The following is a 23352-nucleotide window of genomic DNA, read 5'->3' as shown; positions in this document are numbered from 1 at the left end:
AAAGTGTGCATATCACTGTTGAAGTAAATAAACTGCTGTAAATATGTAGTAAATGCACTTGTTAAAAGTGTTCATATCATTGTAGAGGAAAATATGGAACCATAACATATGCACATAGCAAATATACTTGTTGAAATTAGTATCAAGTGCTGTAAAAGAGTATAACAGAAAATGTTCTAATAATATGGTAGCCGAGGAAGTGTGTGCATCACTGTGAAGATTCACAAAGAAAGAAGGAAAAAAAAAATACCGAAATAAACAGGAGTCCGGAAGAATAATGTGCGAATTAATGGATCTGCTCCGATAACGGTAATTCTCTTGAAATAACTGAAGAGATGCACACGGAGCCGTAGAAAGACTTGCTGTGAGGTAAACAGTTCCCATGTGAAATAGATGTATTCTGATGAAGATTCAATATGGCCGCCACTAAACGTGATTTATGTGCTGGAAACGTGCTCGGTGGAACACAGCGTTGAATTTCCTAGCAACCCAATGAAGATAAAATATGGCTGCCAAGTAACGTGGTTTACATGCTGACAACGTGTTCGCTGGAATGCAGCATTATATTTCCTAGCAACCCATCCTACGTCAATCACGTTGAAACCGTCACAGGAGGACAGGGAGATGATAGAAGAACGCTGGAATCATCCTTCTCTGCAGAATCCTCAGCGCATGCAGGCATTCACGAGCGCACAGACCACAGACCACAACGGCCAAAGGGGGGACCCAGGGAGAGCCGTGCGCGAGCCGGGCTCTCACTGGGTAGGTTCGCGCAGATGGAGTGGCCACAGGTGAGGTTGATTAGGGAGAGAGACAGTCTATATATAACTTTTGGGGTTGGGGTTGACTCCTTTACACTTTAGCACTCATTCTTTTAGGCTTGGGGTTGTTCTGAGGCTGCAAGTTTGGGGGGGGTATTGGTTTCAGGTACGCAGAATTGGGAGATGGAGGTCGAGATGCTGCGAGAACTTTGTCAGACTGTAGTGTGTCTTCTTTTGTTGATATGTGTTTTTTCTCCTAGGTCCTTTTGCGCAGGATGGTCACAGTTACACGGAGGTTTTGGTTTGTTGGTCACTCCTTCTTGCAATGGGCCGCAATCCCTGCAGAATGCCATCATTGGTGGGAGGTTTCTTGGTCTCAGCAGTTCACGCATGACGTGTATTGGCATGGTAATTGGGGCCTGTGTTGGGGGGCTTGTTTCATTTTTGTCTCCGCTCTGTGAGGGAGGGGGGGGGTCCGCCAGTCTTGCTAGAACTTCAGCTGAGTGAAACTGATCTGGTTTTCTCTATCTGGTATGTCTTTGTTAAGAATGATGCAGATGGATCCGGACGTCATCAAGGACGCCTGGGTGAGCACCATGGTGATCTGGACGACATTTGTGCCACGTCTCCGCTGAAATGGAGCTCTACATCGCACAGCTCTGGGCGGAGCGAGGACACTGAACAACTCTATGCAACTGTTTTGTAATGGCATGATATTTTCATTTTGGCTCATCCTCACTTACAGGTTTCTGAGCGTCACTTGTTTCATGAGGATGGGGTTCACCTTTCTCAGTTGGGTCAGTCCTTCCATCGATTGGAATTGCGGGATTTGATCGCAAAAGTTCTGGATGTGCAGTTGTGGTGTTCTCGGGCGTTGTTTAATTTACTGTTTTGGTGGGGCAGGAAAACTCTAAAGGTTTTCCTGGGTGGCGGTTTTTAGTGGGGGGTGGGCAGCCTGGAGCGGGTTGGTCCATCCTCAAAGGGCAGGTAAAGGACAGGAGGGGATAGTACAGGATTCAGTTGCCCGGGTTTGTTAGGTTTTATTTGGTGGGGTGTTGACTTCTTATCAGGGTTGCTCAGTGAGCTGAAGGATTTGAGTATTATTAAATAAATAATCGAAATATGTTGAGAGATGTTTTGCCTACACCTGTCTTAATAAAGTGGCCTTTCTTGCTTACCAAGAAGTTATGGACACGGGGGAGGAGCCTAGCCCGAGAGCGTAATGGTCGCCTTTTAGCTCGGCTCCGTCGGCCCTCCGGCCAACCTCGAATATCCTGCAACTTATCCTGTACTGCGACGATACCTCACTACAGCTATTGGAACTTAACGATCTACTCCTACTCACCGTCTGGTCCGGAAGCTCCTGCGTGCTGTGGGTCCGCAGTTGTGTCCTCGAGAAGATTGGGACCTCCGGGTGTTCGAGACCGGGACCTCGCCTGTGGGACCCGACCGGCGGTGCTGAGATTGCTGGCCCCGGCCGAGAGAGTGAGCCACTGGTGGGAGCCGTTGTGTGCATACCCCGGTGATCCTGAACCGGCCCGATTTGCGGACCGTGCGGCTGGAGGGGGACGAGATGTGTTGGGGCTGACTGTGTGGAGGGGTCCCTTCGCCTTTGTTCTGTCCGGCGGCCCTGGACCCCGCGCTAGGCTCTCGCCTGTGGGGCAAGCCGCTGTTCGGACGGGCCCCCCCACCCCCCATCGAGCGCCTGCCCTTGCTGTGCCAGTGAGGCCGTTGTTGGGAACCTCCGGAGTTCTGTAAAGTCCTACATTTGGGAACCGTTTGGAGGCCCAAGGTGGAGTGCGGGGCGGCGAGACTCACAAGATGGCTACCGGCGACGTGGGGGGTGCTCCGCCTTGCACCGAAGAACTTTGCTGGCCGGACTGCACGGGGGCCTGGGCATGTGCTAGTGAGCCCACGCTCGGAGATGTCCTAGACGCCTTGATGTCCTTATATGCTGTCTTGGCTCCCGGTGCTTCTACCGGCTCCATGCGGCCCGCCGCCATTTTGGGTCGACGCTCTTTCATGCACCCCTATCGGCCTGATGCCGCCATTGCTTTGCCCCCTCTGGCTGTGCCAAGAGTTGATGCCGCTGTTCTTCGGCCGCTTGATGGGCCGGGGTTTTTGAGCCTCCGGTTTTTCACCGCCCGGAACTCGATGACTTACACATGACGCGGAGACCTGCTCCTTCCCGGGCGGTTGGGAACTGTGGTGGACTGCTGTTTGCTCCCGCTTCGATGGCTTCCTGTTTTTGTCCTGGAGGGGTACCTTTGCATTGTCGAATTGCGAGACTGGACATCTGCTTATTTTTGCCTGCCCTGTTGTTGCTGCTACAATTCAATCAATCAATCAGTGACACTTATAAAGCGCGCTACCTACCCGAAGGGTCTCAAGGCGCTGGGGGGGGGGGGGTGCCGCTACTGCTCGAACAGCCAGGTCTTCAGCTTCTTCCTGAAGGAGAGGTGGTCTTGGGTCAGGCGCAGGTCGGTCGGGAGGGAGTTCCAGGTCTTGGCGGCCAGGTAGGAGAAGGACCTTCCTCCTGATGTCGCTCTTCGGATGCGGGGGACGGCGGCGAGGGCGTGGTTGGCTGATCGGAGGTGGCGTTTGGGAGCGTAGAAGTTGACTCGGCTGTTGAGGTAGCTCGGGCCTTGGTCGTGTAGGGCTTTGTGTGCGTGGGTGAGGAGGCGGAACGTGATTCTTTTGTTGACGGGGAGCCAGTGAAGGTCTCTCAGATGTCCGGAGATGTGGCTGGTTCGTGGGAGGTCGAGGATGAGTCTGGCTGAGGCGTTCTGGATCCGCTGGAGTCTCTTCTGGAGCTTGGCGGTGGTCCCGGCGTAGAGGGCGTTGCCGTAGTCCAGCCGGCTGGTGACGAGGGCCTGGGTGACGGTCTTCCTGGTCTCGGTGGGGATCCACCAGAAGATCTTCCGTAGCATGCGTAGGATGTTGAAGCACGCCGAGGAGACGTTGACTTGCCTGGTCATGGAGAGGGAGGAGTCCAGGATGAAGCCCAGGTTGCATGCGTGGTCCGTCGGTTTGGGTGCGGTGCCCAGGGCGGGGGGCCACCAGGAGTTGTCCCAGGCGGAGGGCGAGGAGCCCAGGATGAGGACCTCCGTCTTGTCCGAGTTCAGTTTCAGGCGGCTGGTCGTCATCCACTCGGCTACCTCTTTCATCCCTTCGTGCAGGTTGGCTCTGGCGGCGGCGGGGTTGTTGGTCAGGGAGAGGATCAGCTGGGTGTCGTCGGCGTAGGAGATTATGCTGAGGTTGTGTTTGCGTACGATGGCCGCGAGGGGGCTCATGTAGACGTTGAAGAGGGTGGGGCTCAGAGAGGATCCTTTGGGGACGCCGCAGATGACTTCGGTGGCCTCTGACTTGTACGGTGGTAGGCGGACTCTCTGTGTTCTTCCGTCGAGGAAGGAGATGATCCATTCCAGTGCCTTCCCCTGGATTCCGGCGTTGTCGAGGCGCTGCACTAGGGTGCGGTGGCAGACCGTGTCGAAGGCCGCGGAGAGGTCTAGGAGGATGAGGGCCGCTGTTTCTCCATTGTCCATCAGGGTTCGGATGTCATCGGTGGCGGCGATGAGGGCGGTCTCGGTGCTGTGATTGGCTCGGAAGCCGGACTGTGAGGGGTCGAGGGATCCGTTCGTCTCGAGGAAGGCGGCCATCTGCTTGTTGACGTTCTTCTCAATGACTTTGGCTGGAAACGGGAGGAGCGAGATGGGGCGGTAATTCTTGAGGTCGGTGGGGTCCGCTGTTGGTTTCATGAGTAGAGCGCTGAGTTCGGCGTGCTTCCAGCTCTCAGGGAAGGTGGCGGTGTCGAAGGATGTGTTGATGATGTCTCGCAGGTGGGGTGCGATGACAGCGTCGGCCTTGTTGAAGACGTGGTGAGGGCAGGGGTCTGTTGGTGATCCGGAGTGGATGGAGTTCATCGTGCGGATGGTGTCTTCGGTGCTGATCGGGGTCCAGGCGTGGAGGGTGGTGGTGGGGGGTGGTTGTTCGGTCATGGTGTGCGTTGGTTGGTTGTTGAAGCTGTTGTGTATGTCCGCGATCTTGTTGTGGAAGTATGAAGCGAGGGAGTTGCAGAGGTCTTGCGATGGGGTGATGTCGTTGTTTCCTGCGCTGGGGTTGGAAAGCTCTTTCACGATGTTGAAGAGTTCCTTGCAGTTGTGTGCGTTGTTGTCCAGCCGGTCCTTGAATGCTGTTTTCTTGGCGGCGCGGATCAGCTGGTGGTGTTTCCGGGTGGCGAGTTTGAAGGAGGTCCTGTTGTCCGGTGTCGGTTCCCTTTTCCAGACTTTCTCGAGGGCTCGGCAGTTCTTCTTGGAGCTCTTGAGTTCGTCGGTGAACCATGGGGCCTTCTTGCTGCCGGGTCTGCTAGGCGGGGTCCTCAGAGGGGCGAGCTCGTCCGCGCAGATGCTGATCCACTTCGTGAGGTTGTCGGCGGCCTGGCTGGGGTCTGCTGAGCTGGCAGGAGGGTGCTGGCTCAGGGACGTGGCGAGCTGGTCTGCTGTGATCTTGTTCCAGCTTCTGCGGGCGGTCTGTTGCTGGTGGTGGTGGGTCGTCGTTCTCTTGAAGGTGAGGTGGACGCAGCTGTGGTCCGTCCATTGAAGCTCTGTGGCGTGGCTGAAGCTGCGTCGAGTGTGTGTCCGGCGCGGTGGGTGGGGGTGGACACCAGTTGCTTGAGTCCCAGGTTGGCGAGGTTGTCGAGCAGGGTGCTGGAGTTGCGGTCGTTGTTGTTTTCCAGATGGAAGTTGAGGTCTCCCAGGAGGATGTAGTCAGCGGAGGGGAGGGCATGCGGGCTGACGAAGTCGGCGATGTCCTCGCTGAAATGTGTGCGTGGTCCAGGGGGTCGGTAGATCAGGGTGCCTCTGAGGGTGGTGTTCGGGTTGGTGTGGATCTGGAAATGCAGGTGTTCGGCGCTGGTCAGGGTGTTGTCGGTGCTGGTCGTGAGACGGATGGTGTTCCTGTGGATGATGGCGATGCCTCCTCCCATCTGGTTGGCGTTGCGGTCCCTGCGGACGATCTTGTAGCCCTCTGGGATGGCGATGGCGATGTCGGGAGCTGAAGAGGCGTTCATCCAGGTCTCCGTGAGGAAGGCAACGTCAGGGGCTGTGGCGTCTAGGAGGTTCCAGAGTTCTACGGCGTGTCTGTGGACGGAGCGGGTGTTGAGCAAGATGCACTTGAGGTGGGTGCTGCTGGTGTTCGACTTGGCGGGTGCTGGTGTGAGGCAGGTCCGGATGCAGGCGAACTTGCAGGCGTGGCAGCTGAAAGGTCCGTGGGTGCGTCGTGGAGTGGCTTGGTGGCATTCTGGGAGTCGGCCGGTGTTGAGAGCGGTGAGGGTGGCGGCGGAGTACGTCCGGCGGGACGGTCGGGGTCTTCGTGGGCCAGGGGTCCTGGCGCTGGTCGCGATCCGGTCGCGGACGGGCGCAGACGGGCTTACCTTTGGCGCGCCTTCGGCGCACAATCGGCGCGCCCGCTGCGCGTGACCGCTGCGCGTTCGCACGGTCGCCATTTAAGGCGAAGTGCGCGGGTGGGCGGAGCAGCTGGGAGGCGGGAGCGGGGAGGGTACAGAAGAGAAAGGGGCGGGGCTGATGGCGGTGGCGGGAAGCGGGGAGGGAGCGCGGCGAGGAAGGCGGGAAAGGAGGCAGGGAACGAGGGTCAGAAACGATCACAGGAGGCGGAGAGACAGAAACCTAGACAAAAAGCAAGCACAAATGGCGGAAAAAACAGCAAAACAGAAATCCTGACAATTCCAGACAAGCACAAGTGACGGTCAAAACAAAAGGAAACTGACGAACTAGCACACGGGGAGAAGCAGAGCGGCCGCGAGGCCGTCGGCGAGGCAGGCAGCTAGGCAGAGCGAGGGGGCACACGCAGCAGCTGGTGGCCGTGCGGCGCGGGGGTGTCCCACAAGTGGGTCACACTCACCTGCGTCGCACGGTCGCCATTTAAGGCCAAGTGCGCGGGTGGGCGGAGCAGCTGGGAGGCGGGAGCGGGGAGGGTACAGAAGAGAAAGGGGCGGGGCTGGTGGCGGGAAGCGGGGAGGGAGCGCGGCGAGGAAGGCGGGAAAGGAGGCAGGGAACGAGGGTCAGAAACGATCACAGGAGGCGGAGAGACAGAAACCTAGACAAAAAGCAAGCACAAATGGCGGAAAAAACAGCAAAACAGAAATCCTGACAATTCCAGACAAGCACAAGTGACGGTCAAAACAAAAGGAAACTGACGAACTAGCACACGGGGAGAAGCAGAGCGGCCGCGAGGCCGTCGGCGAGGCAGGCAGCTAGGCAGAGCGAGGGGGCACACGCAGCAGCTGGTGGCCGTGCGGCGCGGGGGTGTCCCACAATTGATTTGTTTTATTGATTTTTTGTATCCCATTAGCTTGGTGGCTCTCCCTAATCTACGTCACTGCCGTAACCCTAGCCTGTATTACGATTATTCTGTATTGGATGGTCTGCTCCATGTTGTTCTTTATTGGGCTGGTTTCGTGGTTAGGAAGGGCTGGGGATAGTTGCACAACATTGATAGACTGCTGGTTTACCTCTCTGTTGTCCTGTCGCTTGTATTCTCGATATTGTGGGACTTTACAAACAAAAAATGACTTTCCCCCCTCCCCCCCTTCCCTGCGGGTTATTGATGTATGTGAAGGTGCAGTGTTGATCTGGTAGTTATTCATCTGATGGTCGGGGGAGGGCCCCAGCCGAGTGTATTTGTTTGTATCCTCTGGCTCCTCCCTCTCATATTATTTTTGTTTCATGTTCCCTCTTTTCCTTTCTTTTTGTCTCCTTATTCTTCTTTCTTTCTTTACTATATTTCGGGTTTCGGATTAGGGCGACAGGCACGCTGTTTGGAGGGTAGGCCGTAGCCTTCTGCAGGGGTGCGGGGTGGGACGGGTGGGCGGGGTCTTTCAGATGTTTATTTTCTTGGTTCTATGGCCCTTTTTCTATCCCTTTATAGAGGTGCCGCTTCTGTCCTCACTTCTCTGGCATGAGTGGGTTGGAGTCTGTCGCTATGCCGCTTTTATCAGTTCTGATGTTTTCCGTCGCGACTTCCATACCCTTCTTCTTGCCGGCCTTTACTTTCTTCTGTGTTATTAGCCGCGGGATGCTTGGCCCGGGGTGGCGCCCTTCTTGCATGTTATGTTTCTCCTTCTATTTTCCTTCTTTTTGTTCCTCTTTTTCCCTTCTTCCCAGTTCTTGTCCTTATTGGATTCTTTCCCTCAGTTTCCCCCTTATTTTTCCCTCTCTTCCCCCCCCCTTTCCCCCCCTTTCCCCCCCCCCCTTCCCTCCCCCCTTTTTTCCCCAGGCTAATATGGCGGGTTGATTGAGTTCGTGCAGTTTATCCGCTCCCCTTGCGTTTGTTAGCGTATCATTGGGTGGGGAGCATGAGATGCTGGTAGGATTTGTATGCTTATCATATATTTTGCATTTGTTTTATACTACGATAAACTCGTGTCTTCACATCCTCCCCCCCCCCCCTCTTTTCATTTTGGCAAAGGTGTATTCCTGTATAACGGGTTTTCCCGTATTCTCCACGAACCTGCCATGAGCCTTGTCCCCTTATTATAAAATGAACCTTCATTGTTCCTGATATTGGGCCGTTAAAGCTGCGTGTCCTTTCCTTTGCAATGTTTTACGTATACTTGCTTGCCTGCCGGCTGGCCTTGTGTTGCTTACTTCGACTTTTGATTACTTTTTGACTTGTGGCCGGCCGACTTGGTTGTAGGCCCACGAATGTATATCCTGTTGCTGCAAATAAAGGTTTTCAAAAAAAAAAAAAAAAAAAAAAGAAGTTATGGACAATAAGTTCTTGCGCGAGGGGGGACCCAGGGAGAGCCGTGCGCGAGCCGGTCTCTCCCTGGGTAGGTTCGCGCAGACGGAGTGTCCACAGGTGAGGTTGATTAGGGAGAGAGACAGTCTATATATAGGACCAGGGCAGGGTTTAGAGAGGGCTTTTCGGCGGGAGTTTGTTTTGCCCCACCCACCCTCCCCTCTTTTTTGTCTTTTAGGCCTTTTTTCTTGCGATTGTGCTTTAGATAAATTTGTTGTTAGGTTTGCCACGGTAAGACAGGTTGTAATTTTTTCTTTTGTAGGCGGTTTTTAGTGGGGGCTGGGCAGCCTGGAGCGGGTTGGTCCATCCTCAAAGGGCAGGTAAAGGACAGGAGGGGATAGTACAGGATTCAGTTGCCTGGGTTTGTTAGGTTTTATTTGGTGGGTGGTTGACTTCTTATCAGGGTTGCTCAGTGAGCTGAAGGATTTGAGTATTATTAAATAAATAATCGAAATATGTTGAGAGATGGTTTGCCTACACCTGTCTTAATAAAGTGGCCTTTCTTGCTTACCAAGAAGTTGTGGACAATAAGTTCTTGCGCGACGGTAAAGTTTGTAAAACACAGTACCTTAAATAATCGCACGTTGAATCGAAACATAGACAAAGGCAGCAAATTCCGAAAAATGAGTAAATCACAATAAAATTATCTCTTGAGAGTGAAGTAGACTGAAAGCATTCTTCTTAAATATTTAGGGGGCATATTAGCAAGAACCTCGCTAAAATTATCGCTGTTATAGCAGCAGAAAACTGCTGATAAAACAGCGATAATGGGCTTGCTAATATCCGTTATATAATTCCAATAGAAGCCCAGGTTAGATGTCATGCACATCTAACCTGGGTTTCTATTAGAATTCTATAGGGCATATTAGCAAGCCCATTATCGCCATTTTAGCAGCAGTTTCCTGCCGCTAAAACGGCGACAATTTTAACGAGGTTGTTGCTAATATGCCCCTTAATTTCCAGGAAAAAAAATAAAGCACAGTGGGTTGGCACTAGCAACTCGTTGCCATTGTAAATAAGCGATGGAGTCAGCAAGTATATAAAAAAAATAGGTATTTATTTAAGTGCCATAAAACGACCCACTGGTGCAAGAGCCAACGTGTCCAGCTCTAGCAATCTCCAACTGCTTGTGCCTCAATCCAAACAAAGCTCTTACATCAATGAATTCTAACTTGTCAAATATGACATCAGTGAATTCTACATGACATAGATAAATTCCAATGACAGAGACAATTCCATGTTCTTTAATAAACATAAAAGCAAGAGCAAGGATACGGTTACCACAATTACGTTAATATAATTAAAAGGAATTTCTCAGTTGGGCATTCAACTCGTTTTTCCCCCTTCTAATACTCCGTGTTGTTTAAACTAAGGGGAGAGTAAAAGCTCGTTTAATCAGATGTTCAATCAAACTCATCTCTACTAAAACTATTAAAAGATTATTAAAAATAGCACAATAAAGGGCTGCAGCGTAAACGCCTAATGGTCCCTTTAAGAAAATGCAGGCCAACAAAGTTATAAACAGCAATATCCAGTAACGGTATCACAAATTGTGCAACAGTTAACGCTGAGCACTCGCTGCATGATATCACAGATACTCGTTTGAGACTTTCACGTGTCATAGTGAAGTAGTGTGGCTCACTGGTTAGAGGTGGCAGACCCGAGAGCAGAGGACGGCCTGGGACCAGGGTTCGATTCCCAGCGCGGCAGGTTTCTGGACCAGGGTCAGTGGACTCGATAATTCTCTCGCCTCGGTGCCCACTCTGATCAGCGTTCACACTCGGCAACTCTGGGCATTAGCTTGCCTCATCTTCACTAACGGCCCCACCAGACCGCCGGGGATGCCTGGTCTCACCCTGGAGATACCCATTAAGGGACCATCTCTCAGGGAAGCCAGGAAGGGTTTCGCAGCGGTCGAAGCGCCTTGGGACCCTACGGGTAAGTAGTGCGCTATATAAATTCCTATACATACATACATACATGCCCGAATGTCCACTTTACCTGCGACATCATCAAAAGGTGCATGTGTGCAAAGTGGCAGATTACATTGTCCAGTTAACGAATTACTAAAGTGCATATGTGCAAAGTTACAAACAGCAATGTCCAGTAAAACATCCCAAAGCTAGCGGCACGCTGCGTGACGTCACAGAGACTGATTTGGTCTTTCTGTGTCTATCGTCTTTCATAACCGAAAGTCCACTTAACTTGAGTCATCAAGGAGAGCATTTGTGCATACGAATCACGAGGTCAATTTTTATTAAGCTTTGTTTATTTACATTTAATTTGCCAATAGCTCACCTGCATTGCCACCTGTAAAAGTCTCATATATCAGTTTATACTTTTCAGATTCTCCTGCGATTTTGAAGGCGCTGTATTTGGCAAACGAGCGGTTCCTCTCGAAATCCGTAAGATCAACGCGAAGCTCATTAGTCCCTGTTAAAACAAAACTGATGAATTATGTGCAAACAGGCACCAACTAGGCCAGGCCACCCATCCATCTCAAACGACAAACTTGCAGCAAGAAAGACAGCTTATTCTAAGCACGCCTGGAATCATTTAGCTTTTGTACAGAGCGGAGCCGATTGAAAGACAACACCTAAGACTTTTGCTTGCTGAAAGCCAGCACACTAATAAACCTGATCCTTCCTTGTACCAGACTGTCAATACAAGGAGCTGAGAATGAGAAACACTTAGCAATTCTATTTACTGGGTTGCAATTCATGTACCTCCACATTTGCATTTAAATGTTTTATCATAGGCGATAAAGCCACACTTGCTACACATGGCTTAGCCATCCCTTTTAATTTTTGCATTCCTTTTCTGAGACCATGATATGCTTGTAGCCTCACTCTCTTTGGAACCTCAATTATCCTCGTTCTATGAGCAACTTCACATCGGTCTGAGGATGGTAAGGTGATTAATGCATGAAGCACAGGGAAAAGATAAAATAACTTTTTTTTGGTAACCTGTCTATCTAATGCATTATGTAATTGTAATTGCATTTATATAGTGCTTACAACCCCCGACGAGGCTTTTTCAGCGAGTAGCACTCTACTCCGGAACCCATAAAGGATTAGTGGTGAATTAGTATAGTGAAAATCGGAAAGTAATTTGAGTGGTGGATATGTTAGTCGGGTATTTGGATTGAGAAGGATTGTGGAGGGTTAGAGAAGGGAAAAGGGTTCTACACCTCGTCAGGAGTAGTAAGCACTATATAAATGCAATTACAATACAATACAATACAATTTATATAGCGCTTCCTATCCCTCAATCGCCTCTTCCGAAAGGGCCAAGATAATACACACTATCCTTCTGACAAGCTTTTCTTAGTCACATTACCAAAGATATGCAGCTTGTCACACAATGTTACATTGGAAAAGGTTAGGAACTTTTTTTTTTAATTCAGCTGGTGAAATTTGTGTAATTCCCTAATTTCTCACTATGCAAAATTTCCGAAATGACTTGAACATTTTTATCTCAATTTTATGAACAATTTTTCACATAATAGACTCCTTTGGGCAGAAATTATCTTTATTCGAACCACCCTCCTGGCATCATATTGACAGTGATAAAGTGATTTGAGATACCTGAAAACCATATTTCTCTCTAGAAACATACTTTCCCCAAAAAATTGCCACATTTTGCAGGAAGCAAATATGCAATTTCACCCATCTATACTTTTTAAGTCTCTTGGTGACTTACATGCCTTTCAGGGGGGCTCCTATGCAGATGAACATTTCCCCTGCCCTTTTACCTGATACAGTAATTGATTACTCTGCCAGGAGGATCTGCTGAATCTAGTTCTATGCCCCCTGTTCACACCTCTCTGGCATTTTGGGGATAATCCTGATGAGCTACTTTTTAGGTCTATGGTACAGATAGCTAGCAAAAGAACTTTTGTACCCAACATAAAATTAAAAAGCACATTGTGTCTACTCCTTTCTCATGATTTGATGACTTTCTTGTCTATTTTCTCCTAATTGTATGGCTTTCCTACTTATTACTTTGTTTGTCTCTCTCATTGAGCAATTCGATCACAATGTGTCTTGATTGATTGAGGTGTATGCTTCCTTGACTGCATCAGCAAATTGAAATGCACGAGGAACAAAGTTCTCACCCCCTTCTCTCCTTGTGCCCCTCGTTTCCTGCTTTCTTCACGAAAACATTCACCCAAGTGCCTGCTTGACTCCCATTCTCTCTTTATTCATAGTTCACTACTGCATTGGTGGATGGTCATCTTTAAATGATTTGCTTGCATGCACAGGGGCCATCTTGGCAATCCCTCTAAGATTGCTGTCATGCGTAGTATGCACAGTACACTTTTTGCCCTGATGAAGTTCCGATAAAGGAAACAAAATGCATTGGCTGTTCTGTTTTGTTATGCAAAGAGAAATAAAGAAATTTGAAATGACCATACTGGCTGAAGTGTGACTTCATCCCTGGTGCTGCCTCCACTTTTCTTCAAACCAAATACACCTACGCAAGACCTATTGGCTTTCCAATGCTTATTGTACCATGTGATCACTGTGTGTCCCTTGTATCCTCTGCTACCCAACTTCTAGATGTAGCATTGAGTCTTGGGAAACCCTCCCTATTGAATGAACAAAAGCCAGCTACACAGGTAGGATATGATGGAAAGGAACAGCAAATACATCAAGCAAAATCCAATGTGAGTAACTAATACAATACCATGTGATGTTAGATAGTGAAGATTATCGTTTCCCAACCAGAACTCGGTCAGTCGGTTGCCAAAGCCTTGCTTATATGTCTTCCAGTCCCGAAAGAAATCCACTGAGCCATCCACCCGTCTCTGGAACACCTGAAAGGAAAAAGGAAAAAGGCTCAGTGACAGCACAACCTTCAAATCTTTTTTTGAAGGCAAGAGTTTGACTGAGCACTACATTTTCACAGGCTTTGTTGATTCAAGAATCCTTTTAATCAGAGGAGCAACATTGTACCTCCTCTAGACAACTCTAGAGCAGCATGCAATGTTATTTCAGGACTAATAGGGAGCGAGGGCCACGTGTTTAAATGCTGTGAGTTTAAGCAAACATTACATGAACAGGAAATGAACCCACTGTGAGCCTCTTTATGAGCGACACCAGCAATCCTGATCAAACCAGTAACAGCAGATGTAGGCTCCATGGGGATTGCATGTTGCAGTTTTAGCCTCTAGATATTTGCTGAAACACTTGCAGAAATGGGGAAACTGTCAAAGCTGTACCAATTCATAAATGTTATTCCCCTAAAACTGAGACAGGTGAGCATTCCTACACCTCCTCCCCTCACGCGGTACTGATGCTCCTAAGATAGATAAATCAGGACATATTGGTCCCAATTCCTCACAACTCAAAATCACACCCTTTGGATACATTGTTGAAAATGTAAGCATATAATCCGCCAAACTTTTAAATAATTAAGGAGCATGTTGCAGAAATCATTTGTGATACCAGCACTACATAATATATGTACAACATTGTCAAGCACAGGTGTGTTCCCATCCCATTTTATCTATTGTATATATAGCTGGCCAACCAATAGGTCTAAATGTAATTGTTTTTACCACTAAGATGGTGGTGGGGGAACCATATTTGCATTGTTGTATGCAGACTAGACCATACTATTAAATCAACTGTAAGCCGCATAAAAGAGCACTACAGTTTCATAATACAAGGTTGTTAGACTGGCATCCATGATGTAGTATTCCCCAGATATATTTGCCATCACACCTCCTGTTTTGCTGAATTCTGTTTTGTTGGCTTTAGGACTCTGAGCCCTTTACCACTGCTAATCTGTGTGAAAGTACTTGTGCTATCTCCCCAAAACATAGTAAAATTGTCCTACACCTGATTTACACATTTAACGTACTTGTAAATACCCAGGGTCTGTAAAGTTAATGCTACTAGTGGTCCTGCAGCACTCTTTGTGTAACCTACTAAAGTAGCATTTTTAAGCATGTCTCAGGCCAACCATTGAACCCTGTAATGCAGTTTTAAACTGCCAGTTGCACCTGTCAAACGAAAACTTATGCAGGGCTTAAAACCTCATTTTAATACTCTTACTTGACGCCCTAAGGTAGGCCCTAAATGCCCATAGGGCAGGATTAATGATATTTCAAAAACGGCACATGTGGTTATATGTTTTACATGTCATGATAGTGAAAAACACCTAAAATTGTTTTTCACTATGGAATATGAGTTCTATTTCTCCCATTGGCTAACCCTGAGGTACATTATTACATTTATTAAGTGGTAACCTTGTATTGGGAGCAGGCAGGTTGGAGGCTTGACAGGGGAAGTGACGAACTTTCCAGAGCCAAATATGGGTAGGACGGGGTATTTTCCCTCAATCAAAGGCACCAGGTATAAATATTGAACCCTCAGAACCACCCTTCAGTACACTCCTGGACCTGTGGAAGATTTAGTAGAAGGACTATGCTGCTGCTCTGCTGCCATAAGTACTGCCCACTGGACTCAACATTTTCAAGAACGTTTCTTCAAGAATTTTCCTTAGTCCGAAGGTAAGCCATGACTGGGCTCAATCCATCCCTTGTTTCCAATCCAATCGAGGTCAGCCAACTTGTAACTTTGACCCAGTCTTGCGTGATCAGAAACCTGCAGTTGGCGCTTTAAACTTTTAGGAGCTAAATTTCACTAAAAACTCATACCCCGGTTCTACTGATTGTATTGAATATGTTTTGATGCAATCTTATTTATCAAAATGTCATCTATTTTTCTAAATTGGTTTGGGATTCTCCCTGTGTTGTATTTTCACTATATTACTGTTTCTGTGCTGCATAAATACTTTAGACATTGCCTCTAAATTAAGCCTGACTGCTTTTGTGATAAGCTACAAAGGGGTTAATCACAAGTTAATTTAGTGGCGTTTGTGGTTCACCCGGACGAGGACTGTGATTGCTGCATCAGTGCGGCTTCCACCCCCTCAAGCAATAACCCAATTTCTTACAAAGGTCAATGATTTAAATTAGGGGTCTCCAACCTTTTCTGTACTGAGAGCTACTTATGTTCAATGAAACGCACTGAGATCTACTAATATTATTAGTATTGTATGATTTAAATTTTTGTATATGTATAATAATTTAACCAAGCCAACGCTTTCTAATTTAATAAGCTGGGCTGCAAAACAGGTGAGCTACTCAAAAGTAGCTGAAAAGCTGCAGTAGCTCACGAGCTAATGTTTGGAGATCCCACAATCATGATGTATGTTTAAGAAGAATAGACCGAAATTTAAAATGCGTAAGCAAGCTCAAAAGACGCTATTCAGATAACAGATATGAAGATTTATTAAACGCTAGTTGACGCATAGCTGCAACACATAGGAGACTTGTTTGAGGACGGTAAGTTTTTAACCTTGGGGAAGGCTCACTCTACCTTTAAGATTAGTTGAGGGCAGAACATGGAATATAGTAAGGTACGCAAAGCATCGAAGGACATGTGGCCCTACTTAGTCAAGGGGACGAAGACTCCAGATCAGATATTAGGCACTCGTAAGGAACACTTTAAAAAAAAAAAAAGAAACCACAAAATGGGTAAAAAGCCCAAATGGTATCCTGCTGTTAGCTTACAGAAGACTATCAATTGAGCGGCAAAGGCAGGAGGCTCTTGACATAGTTCACTGACTGAGGAATACTGAGAATTGGTCATCTGCTGAGGAGGCACATCTCAAATTGATCAGAAAGGATGAAACATGCAAGTGTGATTTTCTCTTGCCTGGACATCAGGAATGCTACTCATGTAATGGTACCGAAAAATCTACTTTCCTACCTATAGATGATCCAAAATTTGCCATATAGATTATTTTCAGAAGAAACCAGAAAACATCTCCAGCCACTCACTGCCTCTAATGGACTCAATAGAAGCTACTGAACTCCTGAAAATCCCTGAAGACTTTGCTTTTCAACAAGCAAAAAGTAGTCAATTACTGTTGAAGGGTTATACGACTCACATTTTGCTCACATCATTTACTTATTGTGACTCATTATTATGGACATTCATAAAGCAGGCATCTAGTAATGCAAATCTCATCATTTGGGAACTTTCCCTGGGAATGTCCTTCCTTGATGGACAATGGGCACAATTTTGATTCTGGCTAATCTATCCACCATATCTATCATATTTGGTGAAGTACAGTTTGCAGGAGGATCTGGGTCTACTAAGATGTTGTTCACATTTTGATCTTCCATTGAATGCCTTGAGTTTGATGTTTCCAGTTTGGGTAACCCTATCAAAATGATCTTTAATTGGGCGTTATTTCTTTTCTGAGGAGACCTTCCATACTAGAGCCCCAACTAATCTTGTATGTTGGTTGCTGAGGTCTACATTCCTGCCCCCTCTCTTGCTTCCTGAACCCATGCTTATTTCTTCTCGGACCATTTATAATCCTTGCCTACTTTTCCAGGGTATCGGGAAAGTCCAATTTGGTGGGGTATCACCCTGCATTTATAGTTAAAACATTAATCCTGTTATGACCCTCTTCAATGTGTACCCAGTCACGGTAGTCACATGAAATTGTAAAACAACTGGTGGGCCTGTCAACTCTGGACAACAGATCCTTTCTATGTGAGGGCAATGACAACATTTTGACAAATTTGTAAAGGCATTTGGCATTTTGTACACCATTACACTTTACAGTCAGGAATAGAGATTACATACCTCAACATTACAGTAATAAAAGTATCTAGCAGGGTTTGCAGTAAAGATTAATTCAAAGCATCACACATTAACTGAAAAACTGCCGGTCCTAGTGTACAGAGTTTGCTCGCCTTGCCTCCGAGTGAGTGAACGACGAGTGGATTTAGTTGGTGGCTTGAAGTTCCTCTATTGGTCCTTCGGACATCCTCAGGCTATGCCACTTATAGAATAAATAATTCCTTCAAAACAAATAAAAGTACATACCTTCTTCCATTACCCCAAGAGTAGGGAAACAATCCCTTTCACAATTCTGTAGTGTGTGTTGATTATTGCTAACCCAGTTGCTTTTTAATTTGAATAATGTTTTGCTGTCAGGCCTACTGTTTGGTAACAGTTTATCTGTTTTGAGGAGAATGATTTATTTTATTTTTTCTTGCTGTATCTGGTGAAAAATTGCAAATTATTTTTGATGCTGATGACATAGAAGTGTCATCTGTACAAGTGCAGATTTGGAAGGGTCCATAACATGGTAAGGATTTGAATCATCTATTATAAAATGGCAGAAATGTATTAATAAACAGCTGCTTCAATGGTGCACACACTATCCCTCCAAATAATTTTGACTTACAATCCATCCTCCTCCATCGGTGTCCATGTCACAAAGCACAGTCATGGGTTTCCCATCCTCAGGGTAGATGGTGTACCAGCCACTCAGAATGGTCCCTTTCTGCAGTAGTTCCTTGCAATTCCTTGCCCCTGCATCCAGGTTTGGTGACGATAAGATAAGGCAAATAGAGCAGAAATGAATTACATTAATTTAGGAAACCCACACATGCTTGTGCGTATACATACACACACAAAGGCTATATGAACTATTGTCAATCATCCATGGAGGACATACCAAAATCCACAATAAAGCACTTAAAGGTAACATTAAAGAAAGTGAAACATATATGCCAACAAGCTACATATTATCATGCACTTAAGTTGAATCACTTACTCCATTGCTTATTTGGTAATTACTTCAGAAAAGAAAAAACAAAACAGAAAAAGTGCTGCATATTCAGTTCCAGCCTGCCACCAGGTCAAGGGACACTAGGACTATTATGAGATTCCTGCTGAGATTGAGTCTCTTTTTCCATTCACCTTCTTCCCAGGTTTTTGAAACCAGTAATGTGCCCAAAAAAAGTCCTACAGTTTTTGCTTTTTTCCAAGAGGTAGTCCTTTTTATAAATGTTTGTGGTTTCCGCCTACTTTTAGTTTGTGGTGGTAACAGGTGTGAAATCCATGGGTGATCCTAGAAACCTATTCATTTCTGAAAAGTAGTCAAAATTCTGAATTCAGCAAGTGGTCATTTGTGCGGATCCCTCAGGGACCTATTACGAGTCAGGTGGTGTGAGGACCACCAGATTCATGGTGGCACAGCAATGGGAGATCCAGCCACCGCCGCACCAGCAGTCCAACTGCCCGATTACATCTCAGGCAGCCAGACCACCCTGGGACCAGCCAGCTCTGCTAGGGAACCACTGTTCCCAGGTGTAGGAGTGGGGGTCAGAGGTCGCAATATGCTTGGCAGGACCGCCACAGTCCTGCCAAGCATATTACGAGTTTCCTCTCTGCCAGGCTTTTCATGGTGGTTTTATCACCATGAAAAGCCTGGCGGAGAGGAAACAGTACCCCCCCTGTGCCTCAAACATATGTGTATGCACGCAGGGGGGCATAACATGTGCCTCTTGTGTGCATGCACATAAGTTCATGCACAGCATGGACTTTCGAATCTATGCAGTGCAGACACCTTGTGGTGTGGTCCCATTGTGATGCCTTTTTTAATGGCACCACTGCCTTTAAAATAGGCAGTGCCAAGGGACCACCAAGAAAAAGTCGTAATCTGGCAGGCGGGCGGCACAAGCTTTGGCGAGGTGGTGGCGCAGCTATTTGCCCTGCCGCACACCCACTCCGTCAAAAACTCGTAATGAGACCCTCAGTGTTTTCTCAAAACATCTAACTAACAAACAGCCATTGTGACAAAGTTTTCATCTGTAACTTTTTGTTACAATGACCAATTAACAAAAGCCATTATGTCTGATAGATACTTCTGGTCACAGGGATATATTGGTGTGTAGATTTTCCAAAAACACGAGATACCAAGAGCCAAAAACCAGGCTGCACCTTACAACGATTTTTTTTGTCTATCGATTATATAGCAATTCATATGTTAAAATATAAAGAAGGAAAAATGGGTATGAAGAAAACCTATATATTCTTGAAATGCACACAGGATACTGAGTTTAGAAACAGTGGGTATTTCAACATCCAGCATTCCCCCATAGTTCCCAATAAAAATGGTACCCTACTTGTGTGGGTGGGCTTAGTGCTCGCAACAGGAAAATCTAAAAATGTAACATGAACACATCAATTTTAACACTGAAAATTTACCCTTTTTTGCATAGTTGGTGGCTCCCTAGCCAGTCCTGACTCAGCCGGCAACCATGGTAATCTACCAAAACCAATCATTTATGAAAACTAGACACTTTAGGGAATTACGCGAAGTGGTATACTGACGTGTTTTGGGGAATTTAGAGAAATAAGAGTAACATTATATTACACAAGTGTGCTGATGCAATTTAAGTTCTCCCGAGGTCTAGGTCTGACTTGCATGGATCTCATGAGGTTTTTTTACCCAAACCCTCTTCAAACCTTGGCAAAAATGCATATTTTCCACACGTTTCTGTGAGGGAAAGTACCAGAATCTGCAGTGCTCCACAAATTTCCTACCTCTCTGCTTTCACAGACGTCTCCCAATAAAAGTGGTACCCATCTTTTGTGGGTGGGCCTAACATCCGCAATAGGAAAGGATCCCGAACGGAACAAAGACAGATCAAATGTTTCCTCTCAAAACTGACCCTTTTTTGCTATTTGTGTAGTAGTGGATTTTGGGCTGTAGGTCACCGGCACCCATGCAAACCTACCAAACATGCACATTTCTGAAAACTATACACCCGGGGCAAGTCCAGGGTGGTGTGACATACATGCATCTCACAAGGTGTTCTTACCCAGAGAAATGTGCACATCTCAAGCTTTAGCTAAAAAACCACACATTTTCCATACATCTCTGAGGGAAAATTACAAAATCTACAGGGATCCTCAAATTCTCTTCCACCTAGCGCACCCTTATGTCTCCCTGTGAAAGGGTAAGCCCGCTTGTGTGAATGGGCCTAGCACCTGTGATAGGAAAGGGCCCATAAATGCAATATGAATCGATCACATTTTTCCACTCAAAATTGACCATATTTTGCATTTTGGGTAGCTGTGGATTTGGGCCCTGGTTCATCCGTGAGACAGAAAAATATTCCAATACACCTTGGGAAGTGCAGGGTGGCATGCATGCATGGTTCCCGTGAGGTTTTGTTACCCAGAAGCCTTAGCAAACCTCAATTTCTGAAAAAACACACATCCTCCTAACAGTTTTGTGAGCGAAAGTTCTGGAATCTGCTGGGATCAACACATTTTCTACCAACCCAGTGTTTCCACATGTACCCGAATAGAAATGGTACTCCAATCATGTGTGACAGGAATTGGCTTAAATTGCAACATGTATACATCACATTTTGTCACTCAAAAACAACAGTTTTTTGCATTCTTTTGTTTGTTTTGACACCATTTGAAATCTCTGGTATCTAGTAGGCGTTCTGCCCCATGAGGGCAAATAGGGGGTAAACTCCATCTTTGCTTCCCAGGGAGGGGTGCCTCCCAGTGAGGGGTGCATAAAAACAGTTTTTTCCCTTTTGTTGGGGCTATGAACTAATGCCAGGCCGGCACGCTTGCACTCATTTCTTTTGCTCCAAATACAAAATCCTTGGTGTCTAGTAGGGTTTCTGCCTCTCGAGAAGGGGAGGCGAGACATATTGTGATAGAGCCCACAGTTTGCCTTCCAGAAGAGACAGTCAGATTGTTGTGCTCTTTTGTGGGATAGGACCATGGTCCTGCACCATCGTTGGCTGCCCCACCACTTTATTTTCTTTGGTTATTAAATGCTAGGTGTCTAGTGACCTTCCAACCCTCCCTGGATTCACCGATAAGGGCAAATACCACAATTTTGCCTCCTGTCTATATTCTGACCTCTGTCGACTCCCCAGGAGTGAGTAGAAAGAATGGCTTTGTTAGGTGGGTGAGAGTAGTACAGGTCCTTGCCCAAGTTGCCGCTCACCCCTTTAAAAAAATCACAAATGTCCAGTGAAAGTGCCAGGTGATCTCATCACAGTATGATTGTCTGGTGCCCCACATGAAAGTTGAGGTATCATTGAAATGCTGAGAAACTGCATGATTTCTTCAGAGCACAAAGAACAGGGCTGGTTTCAGTCCCTCCATGTTCCCAAGGGAACCAGGAATTGGTTCATTGGGTGTCAGTCCTGTCAATGTTGTGATTGCATCACTGACACACTCAAGTAATTGGCAGGAACGTGTCACTCCCTTGGGCCAGAGCAGAAGTTTCTCCTGCTCTGACCCATGGGAGTATGATGGGGGGCACTGCAGCAGCACACAACAGCTGCTGCTTCTGTGACCAGTCCTTGGATGTAATCTCCATGTCCATATCACCCTAGTGGTTAAACACAGTCAAATAATCGGAGTTATGCAGCATTTCTCATGTATGTGCACTTTATTTCAGGTGTGGAGCTCATGCTTTCAGTTTTGCCGAGAGGATGAAACCGAATAAGTGTGTTGTTCATTTGTTTGCAGTTTTATATGGTGCGAACTCAGCCTAAGGGCATTTAAGTGATTTACATGAAAACCAGATTACATAACACAACATCAGAGACATGGGTAGGTTAAGTGATAGATGTCAAGCTGTCTCCTTAGCTTGAATTTGGTTCCCCAATTCCAAGGTTGGTATCTCTGGCCTTTGGGCTGCATCTTCTCACTGTGTTTGGGGTATATTTTGGACTAAACGGAAGACATTATCAACTGAGTTGTTGAAATTGGTGACAATTTTGCTTCCTTACTGAGCAATTACAGCTGACAGAGTTTTGAAGTATTTTACACTTACTTCATCTAGCAGCAAGGGTAAACATTTTCAAACATGAAATCAGCTCCATTCTCATTCCACCTTATCCACATCTAGATCCATTTTTCCTACAGGGATATGTAGAAGGAGCCTGAGGATGAAGACTCAGGAAGATTGCTGTTGAGACAACTGCTACATTAAAAACAAAATAAAAAAGACACTGTACCGAAAAGTACTAGTTCCCCTGAGAGATTCTCTGAATGGTCTGACTACGATTAGGAACATGAAATGATTCTGGAGGATCAGAAATCAATTTTACCTGTAAACACATGAAACCACAATTTGTATCTCATGTTCAGGAAAATATGAGGTTTCAAACACCAGCACCTCTGTTTCTGAGGTCTGCTCAACTGAATCCCCTAATCCATTCTAGTGTTAGCGACGGTATTCTGAAGGATTGGCAAAAGATTCATAGCAAACATTTCTCCATTGGAAGACATTGATGATGAATTACCAGTGTTAGTTGATGTTGATTCTCTGGTAGGAAGTCTGATTGAAAGAAATTTCATGTCATACAATGTCAGTATGAAAAATGTGACGTACAATTAGGCTAATTCATCATTGAAAAAGGCCTTTCTAAGTCCTCATTAGGCTCTCAGGACTGAAATGTATTAGGCACATCATGCTCAATCACAGATTACAGATTTTAAAAACCTCTTCAAGTCTCTTGGGAAGGGGACTGAATGTTCTTCCCTCTTAGAGGGTATGGAAAGACAGATACAGTTTTTATCTGATGTTTCTTTTGACATTGTTATAGTGAAGGAGCAGCTGTTTCATCATGAAAGACCCTGATACTGAAGGACTAGAATACTGTAGTATCACAGAAATGGGTGGCTCTTCATATCTCTTTTCAGTCCAGCTCTTTGGGCAGAAGAAGCACTCCTTTTGTTTTCGGTATCAGCAGCAATAATATCCAACATCATCAGGGTCCACAATAAAGTTTTCCATTTGGCAACCTCCTAAAAAGTAACAACAATCCTCTAGATTTCTCAAACTTGGCAAAGATTACTCCAGCTGAATTCAATTGAAGTATAAACCAAGTTCCATGACCAAACAGACT

General features: G+C 46.5%; 1 protein-coding gene across 1 annotated transcript in view; it reads right to left on the bottom strand.

Annotated features, from left to right (window-relative positions):
- Positions 1-23352, bottom strand: part of LOC144754343 (ficolin-2-like) — a 192087-nt gene that overhangs the window by 43750 nt on the left and 124985 nt on the right. The window contains exons 8-10 of the mRNA XM_078642032.1: positions 17859-17986; positions 13269-13398; positions 10878-11012 (exon numbers count right to left, since the gene is read on the bottom strand). Of these exons, the coding sequence (XP_078498158.1) occupies positions 10878-11012; positions 13269-13398; positions 17859-17986 (393 nt within the window). The remainder of the gene's footprint in view (positions 1-10877; positions 11013-13268; positions 13399-17858; positions 17987-23352) is intronic.

This window comes from Lissotriton helveticus, chromosome 5_1 (genome assembly GCF_964261635.1).
Source record: "Lissotriton helveticus chromosome 5_1, aLisHel1.1, whole genome shotgun sequence".
NCBI classification, from domain to species: Eukaryota; Metazoa; Chordata; class Amphibia; order Caudata; family Salamandridae; genus Lissotriton; species Lissotriton helveticus.
This window is presented reverse-complemented; position numbering and strand designations above follow the sequence as displayed.